We start from the raw sequence: 22784 nt of genomic DNA on the forward strand, positions 1-22784 counted from the left end.
GGGCTGAGATAACATGTTTATTGGATGTGGAAGGTGCTGAGGAACAGGCCTGAAAGCTGCCCCAGTCCTGCTCACTGGAATGAGAAGCTGGTGCTTGGGAGCCCCCCACACCACCGTCGGAGGAACTCGATCACATCCTGGCCTGCAGGGCTGTGGGATGTCTGCAGAAAGAGAGGCCTTGGCACTGGAAGGAGGCACCCCTGTGCCCCCTGCCTGAAGGCACCCCATGGGCTAGCAGGACTGGTGATCCCCACCAAGCAGCACTGACAGTGCAGTGAACTGCCCCAGGACAATGACATAGCCAAAAGGATGCTGCATTGTCAGCATGAGGGGCTGAACCCACCCACAGCCTGTCTCCCTGCCTGGGGGTTCTGGCTCACCTTGACAGCCATCACAAATTTGTACCATGCATCCTTCTTCACTTCTCGGCCTGGCCTCAACTCAATCTTGTTTCCTAGCACGGGGTACCCTGGGCACAAAGTGACACATTCAGAACAAGCTGAGCCCCACAGCAGGCCTCCACCTGCTGCACCCCTTCCCTGTGCTGTAGCTGCCCCAACAGCACAGTGTGTTGGGGGAATAGTGCTGCCTTGGTCTCTAGGAGACCAAAATGAAGAAGGGATGTTCAAAGTGGAGGGACCAAATGAAGATTAAGGCTGAACTGCCCTTGGGCAATGACATCCAAGTGAACAGGTCCAACAATGGCACCCAGCTTCTGACTCTCGGAGCCACAACCCTGTTCCTGGTGGCACACTTCTGCTCCCCCTTCTCTGACCCTTTTTAAGTCCTACACTACAGAGCAGGGCCATGTGCTGCCCATTCTCAACTGTCTGTGCTGGCCAGCCTGGAGTCCCCAGGCAGAGCTGTGCCAGCCTGAGCCATCCCTGAACCACAGAGTGGCTGAGCTCAGAATTGCTCTAGGGTCTGTATGGTTCAACTCCCTGCTCAGGCAGGGCTACCCCAGCCCAGAGCTGTGTCTAGACAGCTTTTGACTGTCTTTAAGGATGGCGATCTCACAACTTCTGTGCAGCCTGTTCCAGTGCTCACTCACCCCCACAGTAAAAATGCCCTACCTCCTCCAGCAGAGCTGGTTCCCCACAGCCACACACGCCCTCCACTGCTCAGAGCACAGCCCAGACCTCCTGCCAGACCCACCCTGCAGCACGTTCCCACTCCCTGCACGGCACTGTGCCATCTCTTGTCTGGCCTGGAGCTTACCCGTCAGCAGGCAGGGCAGGGAGGGCACCCCGGTCCCCACTGCCACCAGCGAGGCTTCGTAGGCGCCGCGCTCGTCCTGCGGCAGCGCCTGCTCCAGCCGCTGGTCCATGGACACCGTCAGCACCCAGTCCCTCACCTCCTCCCGCTGCTCCTCCTGGGGGCAAAGGCTACTGTGAGGCTGGAACCGGGATGCTGCTGCTGCCCCAGTGCAGCCCCACAGCAGCAGGGAGCACGTGGGAGAGCAGGACAGGAGTGTATGGTGTGCACACAGCACACACGTGCGTGGTGCACGGCGGGGCTTGAGTGTAGGTGTGTGTGCTGGGGAGCACGAGAGGGAGGGAGAGAGGAAGAGAGTGTGTATTATATGCATCTGTGAGTGTGTGTACACAGGTGTGTGGTTTTTTGTGTGTGTGCTCACAGGTGTGTGTGTTTTTGTGTGTGTGCACAGGTGCGTTTTTGTGTGTGCACACAGGTGTGTGTTTTTGTGTGTGTGCTCACAGGTGTGTGTGTTTTTGGGTGTGTGTACGCAGGTGTGTGCGTGTGTACAGGTACATGTGTGTGTGTGCAACACATCTGTGCACACATGTTTGTGCATGCAGCTGCGTGCACGTCTGTGCATGTGTTTGTGTGCTCTCAGTGCAGGGACAGGAGAAGGTGCCAGTTCTGGGTCTGTTTCCATCCCCTGCAGCCTCTGCAATCCCAGCCCCACCCCAAACCCTGTTCAGAGGGCTGTGAAGCAGCACCACTGCTCCCAGCAGCTGAGAAGACAGGTGACACTCACAGGCACGTGCTGATGGGCTGGAAGGGGCACTTCAAAGGGAATGTCTGTCTTCTGAAAATCAGAATGGTCCAGGGAATCCAGGTTTCCTTCTTCAATGGCCTGGAAAGAAGGGATAGGGCACTGGGCAATGCCAGCTGTAGAGCTCACAGTACAATTCATGGCCAGGATGCCCCTGCCTGTTGGTGCTGTGGTGACCAGGCCCTCCTGTCATCCATGACCACACTCTGAAGTGCTTCTCAGACTCTTCCCTGTTCAGGTGGTCTTGAAGAAGGGAAAGATGTAATTGGGTGCTTTTGTTTTTCCCCAGCTGCTGCTGACAGCACTTGAGAGTCTGGCACAGTGAGGTGTGCCAGCTCCCTTGGATTTCCTTGGATTGGTTTCTGGTGGGCAGCCTGCTGGACAAGCAAGGGACTGAGGGGACTCCAGAGTCCTGTATCACAGTGGCCAAAGCACTGGGCCATGGCCTCCACCTCCCAAGTAGTTTTTCTTTCCTTAGAACAACTTGAGTGATCACTCTGAAAACTGTAATGGCATCTGCAGCCATGAGGATTTCAGACCTAAATTGTCAGGCCAATGTGCTCTTTGCTGCCCTGTGCACAGTGGCACTGGCACGCCCAGGGTGACTTGGGCAGGGCTGTGCAGTGCCCTGCATGGCAGGTCCTCCCACAGGAGTGTGAGGGTGCCCCCTGCTCCAGGCACACACTGGGTGGGGTTTGGGGGCTCTCCCATCAGTCCAAGCCCCAGTGTGCTGCCCTGCAGGAGCCTCAGGTGAGCCCTGGCCAGCCTGGGGGTCTGTAGTGGCCCTGTGGCAGCAATGGCAGTGCCACTGCCATTTGAGAGAGCCAGCCCTCCCTCCCCCACAGACCATACTCACATCTGAGAGGTCCAGGAAGTGGTTCAGGAAGACAAATGCCATGTTCTCCCAGCTGACTGCCTGATATGGAGAGGAACCCTGAGTGAGACTGGGCAGCTCATCCTCACAGCCATTTCTCCCAGAGCCATGGCTAGGAAGGATGTGGCTCTCTTTGTGCCACAGTCTCCAACCAGCTCATCACCACAGGCTGTCCCACAGAATGGAGACAGGCATTATGACCAGGCTGGATGGGGCTTGGAGCAGCCTGGGATCGTGGAAGGTGCTCTTGCCCATGGCAGGGGATGGAACAAGATGAGCTTTAAGGTCCCTTCCCACCTAAACCATTCTGTGACTCTATCATTGCACAGCCAGGTCCAGGCAGTGAGGACATGCTGCTGTCCTTGCCATGTGTCACAGACAGACTGTCAGACACTTGGGTGATGCAGAGCAGAGCTGAGCAGCCTCACATCCACACTGACAGAGCCATAACATGGCCTCTGTCCACCCCTGGGTCTGTAGGTCCCATCTGCTCACTGGCTGAGGTCTGGCCAGCTGCTTGAGGAGCAGCCTCCAGTCAGAGTCCAGGATTTGGGAAGATAAAGCTGAGAATCTCCGAGCCCAGGGTGTCCTGTGTCCTTCTCTGGTGCAGAGGTAGCTCTTACCTTGGCAGCCATCCCAGCCTCATAGAAAGCCTTGTCTGCAGGGAGCAGATCCGTGTGGCGCAGCAGGGAAATGGACAGCTGGGCAGCCATGGTGTCCTGGGGGCACAGAGGACAGCAAAGACAACAATTCAGCAAAGAGAAAACAGCTTGGAAGGGATCTCATGAGATTACCCCAGACTCACAGCAAGGACTCTGCACCCACACATGCCCTACAGGTAAAAAAGGTCAAAAACCTCAGTCCTGACCCTGAGTTCCCTCACTACAGAACACATGGGACTGTCACCTGAGGGTAAATTCTTCTGCTTTACATGCCTTGCTATTTTTCACGAGAAGCAAACCGCGCAAACATCCCACATTTAAGTCACAGAACAGGTGAGGCTGGAAGGCATTGCTGGATTGACATTGCTGGCAGTTCCCACATCCTGCCCCTAGCCCCAGCCAAAGCAGAGGCAGCTACGTGCCAGGAACATGCCTGGTCAGGTTCTGACCATCTCAAGGAACAGAGATTCTCCAGCCTCTCCACAAACCTATTCCGGCCACAGTCTCAATACATTTTTTCTAGTATGCAATTATGTAAGAATTTTGGTGCAGGGGTGATGAATTGAAGGGTAATTTCACTTTTCTGCTGCCAGATACCCAGTGTCACACAAGAACTGTCAAGGCTTCTTCATGGTCCCAAATAGACTGCCCAGCCCCTCAACATTCCACAGCTGTGGAGATCTGTACAGGCTTCCAAGACATCAGACTTGGCTCTTGCTGTCTCTGGACCCCCAACACGTACACACACAGCCATAGGGAAGTCCCAGTCTTCCCTGTGGCTTTCACTGGGGTTCTTTTCCTTTTCCCAGCCTTCTCCATCACAACTCTAGTACCACATCTATCCAGAGCTCGAGAATAATTCCACAATCCCACACAATCAAGAGTTCAACAGGGAGGCCAAGAACAAATCCCAGGGCACACGAGATTCCAAAGGAGTCACAGGGCCTTGTGATGCCCCCACAGAGGTCCACGAGCTCCCAAAGCCCCCCAACAGGCCCAGCACACAGGACCAGTACCTGCTGAGGCCCTGGGCAGACAATCTGCTGTGAAGACCATGTGTGAAGCCCAGCAACTCTTGGAGCCCAGGAGAGCAGAGAGGAAGCCATCTCTCTCTTGGGAAGATCAGATTTTTTGTGATTTCTAATTTTCTACTGGCACCTCTGCTCTCACAAGTCAAGCCAAGCACAAGGATCAGCTCCTGCCCTGGTTTACAGCTCAGCCACAGTGGCTGGGACAGTACCCACGGTAAGCAGAAAACACCACCTGCAGCTCCACCTGCTAGTGGTGGGCTCCCACGTTACTGCAGTCCTGTTCTCATGCATCCATGATGGGTGATTTGTGAAGTGGAATAGTAACCTATGAATAGCCCTAAACCTGCAGATCCCCATGGGCTTCCCCACTCTGGGAGTGCCCTGGCAGAGGAGCTCCAAAGCCTCACCAGCTGCTTCAGGCCCTGCGCGGCGGAGCGGGCAGCGCAGTAGTGGCAAATCAGCAGCATCCTCTCAAACTCCTCGTGTGCTGCAGTGTTTGCCTCGCTGGACTTCACCAAGTTTTCACACTGAGAAGAGAAAATGAGAGGAACTGAGAGCAGGAGAGCACGAGGGCACTCTTCATCCACATGAGACAGGGAAGTCAGGACAGAGAAGGATCTGAAATATCCAGACACTCCTGGGACTGGACGAGGGCTGGGCCTTGGGTGCTCTGGGTCCAAAAGCATGCTGAAGAAAGGAGGCTGTGGGAGCCAGGGAGAGCCACCAGTACTGCAACTGCCAGCACTGGAAGCCGGAGTGAGCCTGGATGGACAAAGGGAGGATTTTTTGATTTTGCTTATGCTCGCAGTAGGGACAGAAACAGATAAGGCAATGGTGGCTCTAGCTGAGGTGCTCCGGACAGGAATTAGGAGCAGAAGGCTCTAAGCCTCCATGGGAGAATTCGTATTTTCCAGGCTCAGTAGCTCTGTGCTTTCCCCATGCAAGCTGCTGAATGTGGGGTAGGATGAGAAGAGGATGTCACGACATCCCCATGTCACAGTGACACCTGGAGCTCTGCAAGGGCCAGCGGCCAGACCCACTCCTAGGATCTGGCCTGGAGCACAGGGTCTGCTTCTCTGCCTTCTCCTGCTCAGCCACATCCACTTCTCAGGGTCCTGTTTCCCTATTGTCCACACTGCCAGCTCTCTACTCTTAGCTTGTGTTCTAAAAACACCGTCCATGTCACCTGTTGAGAGACTGCCTTTCTTCTGTGCAGTCAAGCACCCCTGGCTGGGGCTGAGCAGGCAGGGGTGCCATGGCCACACTCACCAGGGCGAGGAGCACGTCCCGCAGCTCAGCCCAGCTGGAGTATGCCTCAGCACAGTTCCTGCCAGGTGCGTTCACCATCTCCACAAACAGACGCTTGTAGATGTTGAAATTCTGCAACAAAAAGGAGACAAGCGTGGAAGGAGACAGATGAGGAGTCAGCAGACTCCAGAGCTCTCCTGCTGCCAAGCACGGGCCAAGAAAATGGCTGCAGAGGGGCAGTGCTGCAGGTCACTGGCTGGAAGGGGGGCAAACAGGGAAGGATGGAAGGAAGTTTTCTGCAGCCAATGCTCTCAGAGAGGCAAATGGTTCCTTTTGTTCTGAACTTGGTGCTCAAGGTGCTCAAAACAAACACAAACACTCAACTTCCACTGCTCCTTTCCATGGAGAACATGCTGGGAGATCTCCTTCAGCCCTCTGGAAGAACCCACTGCAGGGCTGGGCACACTGAACACAAGGCAATCCCAGCTCGGGCTGGACCTGGCTCATGCAGCAGGTCACAGCAGTGGACAGCCCCTGGGGATGCCCTCCCTACCTGTGGGTTGGCAGGTGCCCCGTGCTGGACGTACAGGTGCAGGGCTTTGTCCCAGCAGCCCTCACAGATCAGGTGTGTTGCATACAGAGCCACGTACTTGTGCAGGACCTGGTAGCTCTGCAGAAGACACATGGAAAGCAGCAGCATGAGACTCATGAACTGAAGACTTGCCACTTGGTGGGGATGGATTCAGCCATGTGTGCACAACCCCACACACCTGAGTCCTGAAGGGTGAAACAGGTAATCGGAGCCAGACTGCCCTAAGCACACCTGGGTTTGATTTGGGCCCTACTGACACCTTTATCTTGGCTGGCTGTTGCTGTGCTGATCCTCCACACATGCACATACAGCTGTTTTGCAGCTGCTCACCACTTGCCAAAGGAATACTGCCAAACACCCAAAGGATGCAGCACCTCTACTATGTGTCAACACAAGGCTACCAACTGTGAAGCAGCCTTCAGCCTAACACAGAAAGTAACTAAAACCCTGGGTGAAGATGTTTGTAATTTACAAAGCTGCTCTAGTCCATTACCCACACACTGTTACAGCTCCAGGACTGCAGACCTTCTTAGAGGGCTGCTCACACCAGTGCTGACCCCATAGACACTGCTGAGAACTGGTGTTGGCCTCACAGAAATTCAAGTGAGGAAAGAATTGCTTCACACATGCATAAATATAGTAACGAGAGGAAGAAAATGGCACAAAATGTGCAACCCTGTTAAAAACTGAGCAATGGAAGCAAGCTTATTATGCAGAAGAAAGACGAGTGTCCCAGCAGATGTCCAGAACTCCAACACCCAGATGGATGCTGGTGAAGCACTGTGTTCAGTATAGCCTGGGATAAAGGTTAAGTCTGGTATGTGACCTATTTTATAAATGTACCATTTTTGCTGTATAATCACTGTAGAGCAGCTGAGTCAAAGCGATTATATTCTGCACTGGTTATGGAAAAGGATCATGCCAATGCTCTCTTGGAGGCACGAGCAGACGCCAAGACCTTGCCAGACTCAGTATGGCCTTGTGGTGCCCAATACAACAAACTGAGGCTTTCCCATCAAATGGAGTGTGCAGTTATTCTCTGGCTCCTGATAAGCAGAGTATCAATAGGGGAGCCTCCCAAGAGAACAGTGAGAGAGAGACCATCTGTATCACAGAGAAGCCCAAGTCTAAGTTCATTCTAGTAGAATCCAAACTTAGGTTATTGCAACCAAAGTTATAAAACAACAGCTCCAGGCATTCCCAGAGCTTTTCCAACGCTTCAGTGCTGGCCTGAGTGACAAGTTGTGATGTCCCTACTAACTGCAGATGCTGCTGCCAAGGCTGCCCTGTTATTCAATCTGAACCAACATCTCACTCTAAAGAACTGCCCGCCCTTGGTTACCTCCATGATCAACAACCATTTAACCAATAACTATTTAATAGCCAATCACCAATCAATAACCACTGAATACAGACCATCCCTCAAAGTACATCCTGGTAATTGAGAGCTATCTTCTCCTGCTACTTCCTTGACAGAGCACTGTAAAACAGTTTCATTTTGCTCTTCTCCATTTTATTACTCTGCTGAGGTAATTTTGTTAGTTTCAGGCCAGTAAAACTGAAAAAATGTCAGATTTGCTTTCCTGACTAGGTTGTCTCATTCTGACTGACACCACCACGCTCAAGAACACAGAGAAAGAAGGCTTTCTTCTACAAATCCCTGTTTCCATGGTACCAATTACTTCCAGCCCAAACAACTCTTTTAGCTTCTTCCAACGCTCCATTAATCACAAAATTTAAACACAATATGCTTCCAGGTTCTAGCACTTCCCCACCCAGCCTCCCTGGGACAGTGGTGCGGTGCTTCCTGAGCCCCTGCAGTGGCTCTCCATGCTGCCCACCCACTGCAGGGTTCCAGGAGCCCAGGTCTGTCCCTGAGGGCTCACACAAGCACTCACCTGCTTAGCTGCGACCTCCAGGCACTTTTCCCACTGCTCCTGCTTTGCATATATATCCAGAGCTGCCATGACATCAATTCCCACCAGCTGAGGATGGAAACAGCTATCAATTCATTGTGCAGGCCAGGTTTCCTACTCACATCCACACAACATCAGGTCACCCATGTCTTCTTTTCCCAGACACAGTGGCTTCCCCGCCACGGCATGAAATCACAGAGCCTGTGTGACCCATCTTCCACTGAGAGGGACCTGTTCAGGCTGAGGAAGTTGGCCCATGGGAACCTTATGAAGGTCAACAAGTGACAGGTGCTGCACCTGGGTCAGAGCAACCCCATGCACAGATGCAGCCGGGGTGGAGAACGGATGGAGGGCAGCCCAGAGGAGAAGGACTTGGGGGTGTTGGTGAACAACAAATTGGACATGACCTAGCAATGTGTGCTTGGAGCAACCCACTCTAGTGCAAGGTGTCCCTGCCCAAAGCAGGAGGTGGAATGAGATGAGCTTGAGGTAAGCTTTAAGGTCCTTTCCCAGCCAAACCCTTCTATGACTGTGGTCTGGCATGCAGTAGCCATGGCTCACAGGCACATACAGACTTCTCACTCGTACTCATAGTCAGGCAAAAGGCCCATAAGAAAGGCCCCAGGATCTGCACAGGTCCTGACATCACTCCCTAGCCTGTGAGACATCCGTACGAATGTACGAAATACGTACCGAATCCACCTTTCCTTGTTTTTTTAAATACTCCTTGTAACACTGGTCCACGTACTCCTCTGACCTGTGGGTAGGAAGAATCCCAAAAGGCAGCAAGACTCATGTCTTGCAGCAGTGCAGAGGCTGGATTCAACTTTGGAACTAGCTGACTTGCAGCTGTGCTATGTCTTGCTAGCAGGCTGCTGGTGCACAGATGGATGGGGAAGGAAAGGGTCTAAGCAGCTCTTCACAACATAACATGTGAGGAGAACAAGGGATCACAGGGCTCTCAGAAGGAAGTGCATGCACAGAGTTACGGCAAGGGAAAGGGAGAGAGGGATAGGGGCAAAACCAAAGGGGATAACAGTTTCTGTGGAATGTGTGTCAATAGGAAAGTGTCAGAATGTTAAATGGCTTGGGAAGGGTGGCTGTGGAGAATGTACCCTGCTGAGCATGGGAAAGCCTCTGTAGGGAGAATCCAGGAAACCTAGGGGCAACTGGACAGTACAGGACAGGACAAGGGAGCAGCTGGGGGTGGGAGGGGGAACAAGAAGGGTGTAGCTTGCAAAGCTCAGGGCATACCTGGGGTCATACTCCTTGGCCGTGTGCTTGGCTTTGCTCCATTCCTCCCCTTCAATTAAGGCATCAATAGCTTCTCGGACGAGGTCCAAGTTCAGGTAGAGCTCAGCAGCCTGCAGGGCCAGAGACAGTTCCATGGGAGGGAATACCCCAAGGGTTCCCTGTATCCCAGGCTGCAGCTAGTGCTGGACCACCACACAGACAACACAGAAAGTCTCTTCCCAAAAGATAAGCCTCTCCTCTGCTTCCTGCCTTCTCCCAAGGCCTGGCTCTCTCACACTGTTCGAGGACTTGATTAATTTCCCTCTTTCATCCTCCTTGAAGATTCTGCATCTACCTCTAGATAAGGCTACCCATCCACCCATCACCCCAGGATGTGACTTGACCTTCTTCCCCGGGACAGAGCCCTCCCTTCCAAAGTCACTACTTCTTCAGGAGCCCTGGGGGCAGAAACCAGTCCTCACCATGCTGTATTTCTTCATGGCCACCAACTGAGGAGCCACAGTCCGTGTCACTTCCACGCTCTGTGACTGATCCAAAAACTTCACAGCCAACTCAGCAGCCTGTGAAGAGAAACTGTCAGCAGCTCAATTGATAAAAATGGTGGGGGAGTGGGATGAAGCTGGGAAGTGCTCAGTCCCAGCTAAAAGACTGACAGTTGGAAGCGCTTGAATGATGGAGGAAGGGGAGAAACAGCAGGTTATTTTGACAAGTCAGAGGAGCAAAGCCCAGCTACTTTCACACATGGGAGAAGATCAGAAAGGACATAATTGTAGCTGAAGTTGTACAAGGACATGGGTGTGAGCGAGAAGTATGAGCAGGAACACAGCACAAAGGCTGGTGGCATGGAGCACAGGAAGGTGCTCCTCTGGCAAGGGCTGAGTCACAAAGTGCAGCTCTACAGTGCAGGGAGCCGTGGCACACAGACATGGGCCTGCCACAGGCAGAGGCACCAGAGCAGGGGAGGCAGCACCATGCAGGATAAGCACAGCCTGTCGTGGCTCAAGAGAACAGCTAAGAAGGCTTTCAGCCCCCAGGCCCTAAGCCCTGCAGTGACACAGATCTCTGAGGTGCACTCAGGTTGTGGAAGAGCTTCCAAGCAGAAGAGCAGGTGAAGGGAATCCCAGCCCCTGACAGTACCTTCAGTAAGCACTTCTCCACCAGGACACTGTTGCTGGGGTCCCGCACCTTCAGGTAGCAGTCCACTGCCCTGGCATACTCCCCAGACTGCTCCCACTCCCGTGCCTGCTCCAGCAGCCCTTCAGCTCCGCTGCAGGAGGAATGCAGGCTGTGAGCAGGACGGGGATGCTGCCACAGATCCTGCAGACAGTGTGCAGGGGTGGGCAGGGAGGTGCACACGACAGGTAAGCAGGGACCTCAGACAGAGCGGAGCATGTGACAGAGAACATAGACAGTGCTGAGGAAAGAACTGACCAAGGACCCTGGAGAGATGCAATGGCAATACAGGAGAACATGGAGATTTTAAGTGGGGCAAGATGCCATCTGGGAGATCTTGGATGGCAGAAATAAGACTCCCAGAGAAATAAGGAAGGATGATAGGAAACCTATGTAGTAAGAAGTCCGGAGTCCTCAAGAAGGAAACAAGTGGATGTCAGGGATCCCATCAGGCTGTCTCTGTAAGGCATCAGCAAAATGGCCATGGGGAAGAAATTCCAGGCTACTTCCTGCAGCCTGACCACAGCACTCCTTACCTGGAGCCTTTCTTTCCAGCCTCTCTGCCACACTCCTCCTGCAGCTCTCCCAGTCGACCAGGCATGTATTCCTTGCAGATCCGCAGGGCCTCGCTCCACATGCCGGCCTCCTGCACAGGCACAATGGGTGGAAGTTTTCACCAGTTACCAGCATCCCCCACACTCCTGCTACCACATAACACATCTATCCCCTCATCCTGCCAGAGAACCGACCAGAAGAAACAACCGCAGCAGCACCACCCAGTCCTTTCCTCCCCAAGAACAGCACCCATGTCTGTCCACCTGCCCTAACTGCCTCAGAGGAACATGCTCATCCATCCCAGCTACCTCTGTGGAATGGGCACTTAACCCTCCCAATGCACCCACTTGTGCTACCCCAAGGACCACCCACAATTTGGCAGGATACATCCTCCAGAACCATGAGAGTGAAGCTATGCTATGAAATCCACTGGTTCGGTCTTCAGACCAGAATTCAGCTCCTCTAAAAACTCTGAGTAAATGGTTTCTCTTTGGCTACTAAGCTGACAGGGGGAGCTGGGAGGCGAATTTCACTCCTTCATCTAAACTGGGTTCTTGTCCAGTGAGGAAGGCAATGATGTTGCTACAGACTGCATTCACCTTATAGTACTTGATGGCCAGCTCAGGTCTCTGAGCTCGCAGGAGGAAGGCCTCTGCCTTCTGGAACTCTCTCTGCTCAAAGGCAAACTGTGCCTGTCCGACCAGCACATCAGCCACGCTGTCTGGGTCGTGAGCCTCAGCCACACGCTGCGCAGCGTCCCAGTTCTGGTTATGCACAAACCTGGGGGATGAGATGTACCAGGGACACGAGGTGTAACAACAAGGATGGCAAAGAGCAGCCCAGTGCTGGAGAGGCAACCAGGCTGGCATTGCATGGAGACTGCAGACACAGCAGGATGTGGAGGACACATACATCAGCACAGCTTCCTTGGGCTTCCCAGCTTTAATGAACTCTCCTTCAGCCTCTTCAAATTTGCCCTAGAGGAGAAGAAGTGATTTGTTTGCACACCTTCCTGTTCTGGCATCATCACATGACCTCCTGTGATCACTGCAAGGCAGGGAGCATTTATGAAACACAGGTGTGTGGAGCTTGGCACTGTCACCACGGAGCCCTTTGGAAATGCAGCGAGTGCAGCCAGAACTGCTGCTGCAGCAGCCCAGGGACAACTGCTCAGTTACCTGAGGGACTAGAGAACTTGCACCTGTTCCAGGGGGAAAATTACCTCATCTTCCAGGAACATGGCGTACTTTAAGTGGATGTCTGGCATCTTCTGCTTCATGGAGAGGCGGGCCAGTTCAAAAGCAAATTCGAAGACCCTGCAATGAAAGAGAAAAGGACTCTGTGCTGTGAGTGTATGCCTTCATCAAGAACAAGACATCAAGTAGAGCAGAAGACACTGGGAGAGGAGAGAGGGGAATACAGGGGGTCCCAAGTGAATTAGCACTGCCTGTTCCTCCTGTTCCTTACCAGGAGCTTTTAGAGTCCCCACTAAGGAAATTTGGCTCCTTCACACCTACTGTTACAGCCCAAGGCTGGAGCCAAGAGATGTGGGAGCCTCGGGAAGAGCAGTAATGAATGGCCACACAGACAGACACCTGGCCAGCTGCAGAGCAGGGCCAAAGATGCTGTGGCAGACAGTTACTTATGGTGACATGAGGAGTACCTCCTCTCACGCTCAGAGGCTCTCACAAGCCTTCCCTTGCAGAGTTTGAGGGACAAACTGCATTTGCCTGCCAGCTCAGACTTGGCATTTGAGAGACTGACACAAAGATGAGAAGCGGGATGTGTCAAGGATGTGGAAGCCTGTGTGAAGCATGGTGGGGTGGGAAGACACGTAATTTTCTGGATCTGCAGCTACCATGTGCACACAGTTACCCTGGCCCACACGTTTTTCTCTGGTGAGTCAGAGGGGAGGGAGTGTTGGGCACCTGCCTACCCGCTGTCTGTTGCATGGTCAATGGCCATCTCCAGCAGTCCAAATTTGCTGAGGAGTTTCACAGCTGCCTCTCCACCCAGGCTCTTTGCCCACAGATAGGCCACATGCTTGTGAGAGTTCGCACCCCCGGATTAGCACTGCCTGTTCCTCCTGTTCCTTACCAGGAGCTTTTAGAGTCCCCACTAAGGAAATTTGGCTCCTTCACACCTACTGTTACAGCCCAAGGCTGGAGCCAAGAGATGTGGGAGCCTCGGGAAGAGCAGTAATGAATGGCCACACAGACAGACACCTGGCCAGCTGCAGAGCAGGGCCAAAGCTGCTGTGGCAGACAGTGGTGACATGAGGAGTACCTCCTCTCACGCTCAGAGGCTCTCACAAGCCTTCCCTTGCAGAGTTTGAGGGACAAACTGCATTTGCCTGCCAGCTCAGACTTGGCATTTGAGAGACTGACACAAAGATGAGAAGCGGGATGTGTCAAGGATGTGGAAGCCTGTGTGAAGCATGGTGGGGTGGGAAGACATGTAATTTTCTGGATCTGCAGCTACCATGTGCACACAGTTACCCTGGCCCACACGTTTTTCTCTGGTGAGTCAGAGGGGAGGGAGTGTTGGGCACCTGCCTACCCGCTGTCTGTTGCATGGTCAATGGCCATCTCCAGCAGTCCAAATTTGCTGAGGAGTTTCACAGCTGCCTCTCCACCCAGGCTCTTTGCCCACAGATAGGCCACATGCTTGTGAGAGTTCGCACCCCCGGACGCCTTGGCCACCTGTCCAAAGAAAAGGAAATGGAAGAACCCAGTGTATGTTTCACCTTCAGCAGACTGAGCCCCTCTCATGTGCTGCCTGCCAGCAGGAGGGAGCCCCAAAACCACCTGTTCCCTCCCGACAAACCCTTCTGCAACCACCACTGCACTGGTGAGGGGGACAGTAAGACAAAGGCACACGTGGTGCAGCACAACAGCTGCTGCCGCAGCACAGCCACACCACTGCTTGGACAGCACTGCATGGCCACACTGAGCACAGCAGTGCTGGGGGGCTGCGGCCAGAGCAACACCTCTGAGGTACAACAGGACGCAGTGATCAGGGCAGAGCAGTGCCTCGAGGAAGGCAGCACAGCACAAAGGCCAAGGGTCAAACCCTGCTTTTGGGCTGCAGTGCTGCAGACTGGGAGGCCCATAGGCCTCCAGGGCTGGGGCAGTTCTGAGGCTGGGTAGGGTACACCAAATGTTCTGATCTTGCAGTGAACAGAGACAAAGCAGTTTCCACCAGGATCCACAGCCAGAAGCTGACCCCTGCACAGGTGGGGAGCTGCGAATGATTATTACCCTGTATGCCTCTTCCCACATGTCATTCATTCTGTACATGTTCACTGCTGTCTTCCAGTCTTTGGCTTCCAGGTAGTGGTACTCAGCCTCCTGCAAACGCCCCTCTGCCTCCAGCTCCTACAGTCAGAGGCAAGGAGGCAGTGACACTTGTGGTGGTGCATTCCCCCCTTCTCCTTTACAGGCTGCAGTGTGAGCTGAGAAATGCTTGTTAGTCCTTGGCCTTGAAAACACCACCTGGGCTCAGCTCTTCCTGAGCCTATCAGAAACACTGTCTTGGTCCCAGAAACTGCTGTTGTCTAATGACCTTCTGTTTTCTTTAGGACCAGTCTTGGAAAATATTCCTCTTGCCAGAACAGCATAACATTCCTCTTCTCACATTTTCAAGAAAATGCCAACCCAAACTCTGGCCAGGATGAAGCATAGTTATGACTGAAGCCTATAATCAGCAGTCCAAAATGAGACCCTTTCGAGCTGTCCTGGGACCACCGTGGGCTGTGAGCAGCAATCGCCCTCTGGACGGGGGTCACCTCTCAGAGCCAAAAGCCTCAGGTTTGCTGCTCTTGGAGGATTGCCAAAACACAATGCATCCTTGAGGCCTGATCCCTCACCCACTGGGAGATGCAAAGGCCTCCAAAGTGAGGATTTCACTGACCTCTGGGGGGAATTTTCACAGGTACCTTGTAGGTACAGACTGTCTCTGTCTGGATGCATAAAGATGCACATATGCTATAGCAAATCTGTGAGAAGTGCAGCTTTCTTAGATGTTTAAGTATCTTGGATATCTAAGTAAGTTAGGCCTGTAAGTAAGGTTAAATTATAGTTATAAACTTACTTAAATGCTGCTAAGTGTTGTTCTTTTGCTAAGTTGTTAAACATAAGTTATAAGCTAAGTGTTGCTAAGTGTTACTCTTCTGCTGAGTTGCTAAGTATAGCTTCAAAGTTGTAACAGACTAAATGCTGTTAAAGTTATTCCTCTGTTAGATTGTTATGGCTAACCTATAAATTAAGTTAGGTGTAAGTTAAATGTTTTCTTATGTTAAATTGTTAGTCTTAAGGTATAAGTTAAATTGAAGTACTCTTACATTTGAGTGCTGTTAAGCTTTTAGGCTGTGTTCTTTTTTATCCTTAAATTGACTGTCTTTTGTCACACATACCCACCCACCCCCATAGATGGTTCTTAGGTAATTTCTTCTTTGATTGCCTGGATTTTGCTTCATTTGTTGTTGCTTATTTTTCCTTGATGTGCCCTAGCTGTCCTGTAAGTAGTAGACTGAATCTTGACAACACATTTGTGCTTTGATGCTCAATATTAAACCTAACTTTTGCCACTGATTTTTTCAGCGATCTCAAACCCTCGTCCATAACAACAATCTTGCCCCTGCTTGGTTCAGCTGATCCCCTGCCATAAGATGCACTCACCTTGCCCAGGTGCAGGTGAGTATCTCCAAGTAAGTCCTTGTGGTACTTGGCTACTAGGCAAACCATCTCATCATACATCTTACACTTCTTGTACATGGTGATGGCCAGATCGGGTTCATTCACAGTGATGTACAGCCTGGCAACACGAGCACATCCAAACAGCCAAGGACACAACCAATCCCTGGAATCTTTCCACATCCTGAAATACCAGCTTCAGTTCTCCGTGTGTGGAGAAATTCCTCTGACCATTCCAAACCCCAGTCCCAAATTCTCCCCCTAACCCAGGAAAGGGCTTCTCCTCCCTACAGCAAATTTTTCAGGGCTCAGTCTTGGGCTGACACCAGTACTGGAGGAAACTCACCTCTCTGCTTCTTTGTACTTGCCCTGTCTCTCCATCTCCTGGGCCTGGGTTATGTACAGCACTGTCACCTCCTCTTGGCTCATACACTTGAGTGCCAGCTGCCAAAAGGAATGCACAGGGGAGAAATGAACAGCAATTTCCTGACATGTGACAGTGAAGGAGAAGAGGAAAACATATTTCCTTCCCATGTGACAAACAGATATCTGTGGTATATGCTCTGCCAAGAATGGGCAGTCACTGTCACAAAGCACACAGGACCAGCTCTTGGGGAGGACCATTTGTGCAAGAGGTGCACCCACATGGGGCTGTGAGAGAGAGAAGGCCAGGGTCAGGATGGGAACACTGGATTTCTTGCTGGCTACTGGATGTCCCTGCACATGTATCTGGGAAGAGTACTGGTTGATCAGGTATTGGTGCACAAGGCACTACCACCTCCTGATGGAAGACACGTCTCACCAAGTGGGGTGAGGTTCACAGAAGCTTTGGCTTCTGACTCTACCTTGTGAGCCTGTTCCCAGAGCCCGGCCTGCGTGTACATGTCGATGGCATCCTTGGTCTGGCCTCCTTTGATGTACAGCTCCTCTGCAACCTGCCAGGAAAAGACCACACTCAATATAGCCAAGGGACACACAGAGCAGTGGTGACTGTCTCTGTGGCCTCACCTGATACTCCTGCAAAGCTGCATAATGCTGGGCAATCTTGAGGTAATATTTGGCTGCTGTCTGTTTGTCCTGCAAGTCCAAAATGTAGATGGCCTTCTTCCACTGCCGGGCTCCCAAAGCTGCCTCGAGGGCCTTAATTGAGCACCTGGCACCAAACCCATCAGTCTTTAGAGCCAGGCAGCAGGCACCTCCTCTAGCTACACTGTGCCAGGGAGACTAGAGTGCTCTGCTGCCTGATTCAGCTTCCTGAGTTAGAGCAGCATAAAGCTGCTGAGTAACTGGCAGTGCTAAGGGGGATGAAAGGACTGCGACAGCAGGGAAGAGCAATCAGCACTGTAAGACCTTGGGAGAGATGTAGGAAGGCATCAATGGCTGGTGCACATGAGCAAGCGGGGCACTCCCAAGTGGGGTAGTGGGGGCTCACTCAGGCAAACCCCTTGCTGACAGAGGCAAAGGCATCAACTTCATGCCCTGCCAGTACCCTGCTGCTTATACAGCCTTCCCCAGCTCCCACCTGGCTTCGATGTAGTGGTTAATAGCAGCATCCAGCTGTTTCTGCTGCACCAGATGGTCTCCCCAGGCCTCCTCCAGCTTCACAACTTCTGCAGGAAATGCCAGGCGAGCCAGCTCCACGGCTGTAAGGGCACACAAGAGCTGTAATGCTGAGGCCAGCAGGGAAGCAGAACTGTGGGGCAAACATGGGCCTTGGATCTGACACAGGAGGAGGGGAATGGTGACTGTCTAAGCCACTCCAGCTCCCATGGGTTACCCAGCAACCTAGACCCTGTGGAGAGCTGGGCAAATCCATGCTGCTGCAGTCAGCATGGTCAAGGGCTTGGGAACAAGACACTCCTGGGACTGCATGTGCAAGTGCAGCTCTGTGAAAATACACTGAATGATATGATAGGTGGGAGCTGCAGAGCATCCAGGCATCTCCAGGCTCCAGGGCAATATCTCATGTTGCCACTAGGCCAGAGTAGCCAGGCTCCTGCTGGAGATGAGTGGGAGGAACACACTGAGCACAGTACCTTTCAAGAAGGCACTGCCCTTGCCATAGCAGTCCAGAGCCTTTCGTGGGTTCCCAACCTTCTCGAACAGGTCTCCAGCCTACGACAGATACAAGCTGCCAGTTTCCAGAGCCACCACCCCCACATCATCACACCCTACCCGCTCCATGCACACTCCTGCACCAGCTCTGCCTTCCCAACTAACCAAGTGTATGGGGATTGACACACTGCTAGGAAAGACAGCATGTGCCAAGACCATTGTCCTTCCTGCTGACTGACCCCAGGACAGCCATCCTGGAAGACCAAAGGCTCACTCCCTTCAGTATTTGAATGGTGGCAAGACCACACATCTAAAGAACTTTAAAAACAGAGCAAGTATATAACAGCCTTTCCTCTATTCGTCCATCTCTGACAACCTCACAGTAGAAGCTGCCTGAGTTTGTTGCAATGCCCTCACATCATTGTATTTAATGGCTTTTGACAGAATCTACTCCATGATTTGTCTAATAATTTTTGAACTATTTGTACTTTTGGTAACAACATCCAGTAGCTGGGAGCTCCAGTTATTCTTTCAACAGAAAGCTTAAGAAAAGATGACAGTTTTGAAACAGTACAAAGTTGTCTTGTATTGAAATGGCCAGATAAATTGAGACTAAAGAAATGTAATTTATAAAGGAGACATAAAACAAGCTAACAAAAAGCAGTGGTTTTTTTTCACACAACATCTAACTGAACTGGGTAACTCATAGCCAAAATTGTAACTTAAAATCTACATGTGGTTCAAGCAATAATTTGACAAGGTCATGGAAGTAAAATCTATCAAGAGCTCTCAGACATGGAAGTAGAGCTGTTCAGGTACATTATAGGCTGAAAACTGCTGGACCCCATGAAAACACACTAGGGGAAGTGCCACCCTGTATTTGCCTGCCCTGTTCTTTATTTTTTTTATGCTTATTTTAAATAAACACCTCTGGCAGGTGCTTATTTCTTAAGCACCTGCCAGAGGCCACTGTTGGCCAGGATACTAAGCAGTGGGCAGACTCAGCACTGCTTTCTTACACTAACATGATGTGCTATGGAAAAAACACCCTTTGATTTTAAAACTGTCACCTCACAATAAGTTACCCATTTTTGGTCTTATTAGACACAGAGAATAATCACATCCCTTCTTTATGATATTCATGGCTTTACAGACAGTCTTCAACTCCTTTGTTTTGCCTCCTTAACTTTTCCATTTAGGCCATTCTTACACTGTATTTTATTCTGATATGAGGAAACACTGACATTTTCACAGTGATATCACATTTTCAGTTTGATTCATGATTCTGTTCCTTTGATTCCCATCTTCCTAAGGCCTCCTTAACTATTAGTGACACTCCGTATTCTGGAGACATGTTGGTAATCAGATGTGATCTTTTTCCTAATTATTAAGAGTAATTCTAGACCTCACCCATGTACAATGGGTACAGCGAGGATTTCCTCATAAATGTTAACTACAACCTCATCAACCCAGAATTACCTCTGCTACCTTCCAGCTCTGTCCCCCTATGTCTCACAGGTGCAGAGGATGGGGCAGGGGCCCTGATGCCCCTGAGGTGAAAGCCCAGTGGAAGGGCATTTACCTGTTCATACAGTTCCCCTCTGATCAGTGCCGTGGAGATCCTCTCGACGACATCCACGTTGGTGAGCAGCTCGTCCCTGCTCATGGCTAGCCGTGCTGCTTTGGCTGGCAGCCCTGCCCGCAGATACAAGCTGATGGCTGCCAGGTAGTCACCCTGTCCCTCCTGGACCTCCCCAGCCTTCTCCTCCTGCTGGGTATCCAGCAGCCACTGGTAGTAACCCCGACGCAACTTCTCCAGCATTGGGTGTCCCTGTGGAGAAACACAGAACTGGTAGTCCTGGGAAGGATGAGATATTGTCCAGCTCATCCTGCAGGCTCTAAGCACCTGGTCACAGCACCAGGCCTCTTGTCACCCAGTTATCAGAAACTACAATGCCAGCCCTGTGTACCATGGCACTACCCATTCTTTTTTAAAGCCAAAGATACTCCTAAACCAATTTCAGTAGCTTTTCTCCCTGTTCATTCAGGTCTGTACTTACACCAGTGCAACCTTCCCTTCTATTTGGAGCCTTTCTAAACAAAAGCAAGGTAGGGCAGGTGAGAAGAACACAGACCCTGAATGGACTCCCAACCAGAAGTTGGATTTATTTACCAAGCAAGACCAGCCTATAGCCCAGTGCAGCAGTATTCTGTACCTTGGCCTTGGCCACCACAATGCATTCATCCCACATGTGCAGCTCCTGGTACATGTTCATGGCCTCCTCTGGGGCGTTCTGTGTTGGAAAGCAAAGTGTTAACCTGAGCAGACACACTGACATGGAGCTGTCACAGCAGGCAGGGCTAGATGTGCAGAAAACACTGGGAAAAGTGTACTGTCTCCATTACTTGGATAGACATCCTCCCTCACACTCTTCCTACACCTCAGGGTAATTCTACACCTCAGAACAAGGAATACCTTTTCTACTTCATGGAAAAAACTCTTCTGCTAGGAACAAGCAACATCCTCCTTTCCTCTTACAGCAGAGGGCACACTCCTTCCCACCCAGAAATAAACAGAACCTTTTCCACTCCTTGTTCCTTTACTCACTTGTTCCAGAAAGATCATCTCTGCCAGCTTGTAGTTCTTGTCCAGCATGGCCAAGCGGGCCCGCACCAGGTAATGGTCTGTGCCATCCCCACCCTGCAGACAACAGCAGCAAGCTCAGTTTGCTGAGGGAAGGAACAATCTCTAGAATGGAACATGGAGGGGACTGACGTGGAGGCAGGTTGCTACAGAAACAAAAGACAGTTGAGAATCACAGCAGTGACAAGCCAGGACGGTATAAAATGGCAAGCCTGGAGAGGGACCTGGCAGGTGTTGGCAGAAGACAATGTCAGCAGTTTCTACATGAAGAGATACTGGTCTGTAGCAAGACACTGGTGAGCAAGGACACAGAAGATAATGTGCATGCGAGCGTTTACAAGTAAACTGCTGCTCTGCAGAGCAGGAAAATTTCACTTACATGCTCCTGAGCTGCCTGGTCAGCAATGACATTGGTTTCATGCAGAAATCGAGCCTTTGCCATGTTTCCCAGAGCTGCAAAGCACCTGAAAAATGCAAAGCAGTTAGTCAATACCCAGGTTTTGTTGCCTAATTTTCTGATAAGAAAATCAGAACCCAGGCAGCAGACTCAGCTCAGCAATGGGAGAGGTGGGGTTGCCCTACTTCAAGAGAAGGATTTTGCCAAGACCTATGTTCAGATGTGCCCTCCAGCCCTGCTCCATGGGAGAATCCAGGAATATGACTAAGGCTCATGTTCACCTCCCCAGGCTTCAGCAATGCCTCAAGCTTGCTGATGTCTGTCAGCTCTCTGAGTCCTTGCTATACACAGCTTTGGGCTAACATCAACAAAAATCTACGCTACAGACAGAGGTCTTCCCAGCCCTGGTTCTGGCATTACCAGCTGGGATGAAAAGGCAAAGCCATGGCCTGGCACAGAGAACAGGTAAGTCTCCAATGCAGGGAATACTCAGACCAGACACAGAGCCACATCTTTAGCTGGATCCTGGTTTCTGGGACTCAGCAAAGAGCATGTTGAAGCCATGAAGATGTGATGTACCTCTCTGCAATGTGCAGCTGTCTCGCTTCCAAAGCCAGTCTGCTGAGGGTCTTCCACATGGCCTCAGTCTCTGTGGACATTTCCAGTGTCTCCAAAAATGCAGCAGCCCTTGAGACAGAGAGATTTGCAGACTTTCAGTGACAGAAGAGCTCTCTGAAGAAAATCCCAGACTGAGACAGGAGCTTCCTAACCAGAGCAGCACTAAAACCAAAGCTAGCTGAGTGTGGCCAGCTCTGAAGAAGACAGTGCAACACAGAGCCTGACAGAGCAGGAGGAAATTCAGACATCTAGGTTATTCCTACCTGGGCTAAGGTACTTAGAGGCAGATGATCAGCAGAAGGCTGTAGCAGTGTGGGACAAATCTAAAGTGTTCTGTCTGATACAAGTCCCTGCTGAGAAAGTCTCTGAAGACACAACAGTGCTATGAACACGTGAAGTTTTCTCCCCTGGTCACTTTTAAAAGCCCTCTAAGAGTGTCAGCAGTACCCAGGTGGCTGCCATGACCACGTCAGGCAGTCAATTTTCACTCTGCACAGCTCCTAGATGTTTCCATGATACTGCTACCATCCCTGGAAGGGCAGCAGTAAAAGCACCCAAGCACCACTTCACATCTGGCTGCTCTGGAGACTCTTATTCACTGCAATTAATTGACAGCTACCTTCAGCAAAGCCCTGTTGGTGTCTGTGGGACCAGACTGGCCAGTCTCTCCCTGAGTTTGAAACCACAAGGCTGCAAGGAGGCAAAAGCTGAAAAATGTCTCCTGAAGGACTCTGATGATCATTATAGCCAGACTTGGCACCAACATCATGCTGAGAATCTGAAGTTCAACTCTGGAAAGCTGTGCTGCTGCCATTCATGGGTCATTGAGTCCCAGGTGTCTGGCATGTGATATGAGCTACCTGCCATCCCCACTGGCGTATCCAGCACTTACCTGTGATAATCCCCATCATCAATGGCAGTTCCAAACTCTATGAGGCCTTCATCCAGGGTGTAGGGCACAGTGTTTACCCCTTCAGATACTATCACTTCAGTCTTTCCATCATTCCTTTCCAAGCCTATGATATCCCCCTAGAAAGAGTACCAGCTGTCAACA

At 51.5% G+C, this 22784-nt stretch overlaps 1 protein-coding gene across 1 annotated transcript in view; it reads right to left on the reverse strand.

Moving 5' to 3' along the window:
• Window positions 1-10: 10 nt before the first annotated feature.
• The window catches only part of IFT172 (intraflagellar transport 172), a 39249-nt gene continuing 16475 nt past the window's right edge, over window positions 11-22784 (reverse strand). Inside the window, exons 17-48 of the mRNA XM_041471318.1 lie at window positions 22623-22759; window positions 21692-21799; window positions 21095-21179; window positions 20680-20772; window positions 20288-20365; window positions 19654-19902; window positions 18053-18131; window positions 17539-17659; window positions 17025-17169; window positions 16862-16951; window positions 16363-16460; window positions 16002-16137; window positions 14583-14699; window positions 13882-14024; window positions 12545-12638; window positions 12235-12299; window positions 11922-12102; window positions 11304-11413; window positions 10732-10861; window positions 10056-10154; window positions 9595-9704; window positions 9034-9097; window positions 8323-8409; window positions 6386-6502; window positions 5854-5964; window positions 4992-5111; window positions 3515-3610; window positions 2874-2933; window positions 2000-2098; window positions 1219-1372; window positions 381-469; window positions 11-161 (exon numbers count right to left, since the gene is read on the reverse strand). Coding sequence (XP_041327252.1) covers window positions 72-161; window positions 381-469; window positions 1219-1372; window positions 2000-2098; window positions 2874-2933; window positions 3515-3610; window positions 4992-5111; window positions 5854-5964; window positions 6386-6502; window positions 8323-8409; window positions 9034-9097; window positions 9595-9704; window positions 10056-10154; window positions 10732-10861; window positions 11304-11413; window positions 11922-12102; window positions 12235-12299; window positions 12545-12638; window positions 13882-14024; window positions 14583-14699; window positions 16002-16137; window positions 16363-16460; window positions 16862-16951; window positions 17025-17169; window positions 17539-17659; window positions 18053-18131; window positions 19654-19902; window positions 20288-20365; window positions 20680-20772; window positions 21095-21179; window positions 21692-21799; window positions 22623-22759 — 3555 coding nt within the window. The 3' untranslated portion in view covers window positions 11-71. The remainder of the gene's footprint in view (window positions 162-380; window positions 470-1218; window positions 1373-1999; window positions 2099-2873; window positions 2934-3514; window positions 3611-4991; window positions 5112-5853; window positions 5965-6385; window positions 6503-8322; window positions 8410-9033; window positions 9098-9594; window positions 9705-10055; window positions 10155-10731; window positions 10862-11303; window positions 11414-11921; window positions 12103-12234; window positions 12300-12544; window positions 12639-13881; window positions 14025-14582; window positions 14700-16001; window positions 16138-16362; window positions 16461-16861; window positions 16952-17024; window positions 17170-17538; window positions 17660-18052; window positions 18132-19653; window positions 19903-20287; window positions 20366-20679; window positions 20773-21094; window positions 21180-21691; window positions 21800-22622; window positions 22760-22784) is intronic.

The sequence above is a fragment of the Pyrgilauda ruficollis genome, unplaced genomic scaffold (genome assembly GCF_017590135.1).
Source record: "Pyrgilauda ruficollis isolate IOZ18807 unplaced genomic scaffold, ASM1759013v1 scaffold260, whole genome shotgun sequence".
NCBI classification, from domain to species: domain Eukaryota; kingdom Metazoa; phylum Chordata; class Aves; order Passeriformes; family Passeridae; genus Pyrgilauda; species Pyrgilauda ruficollis.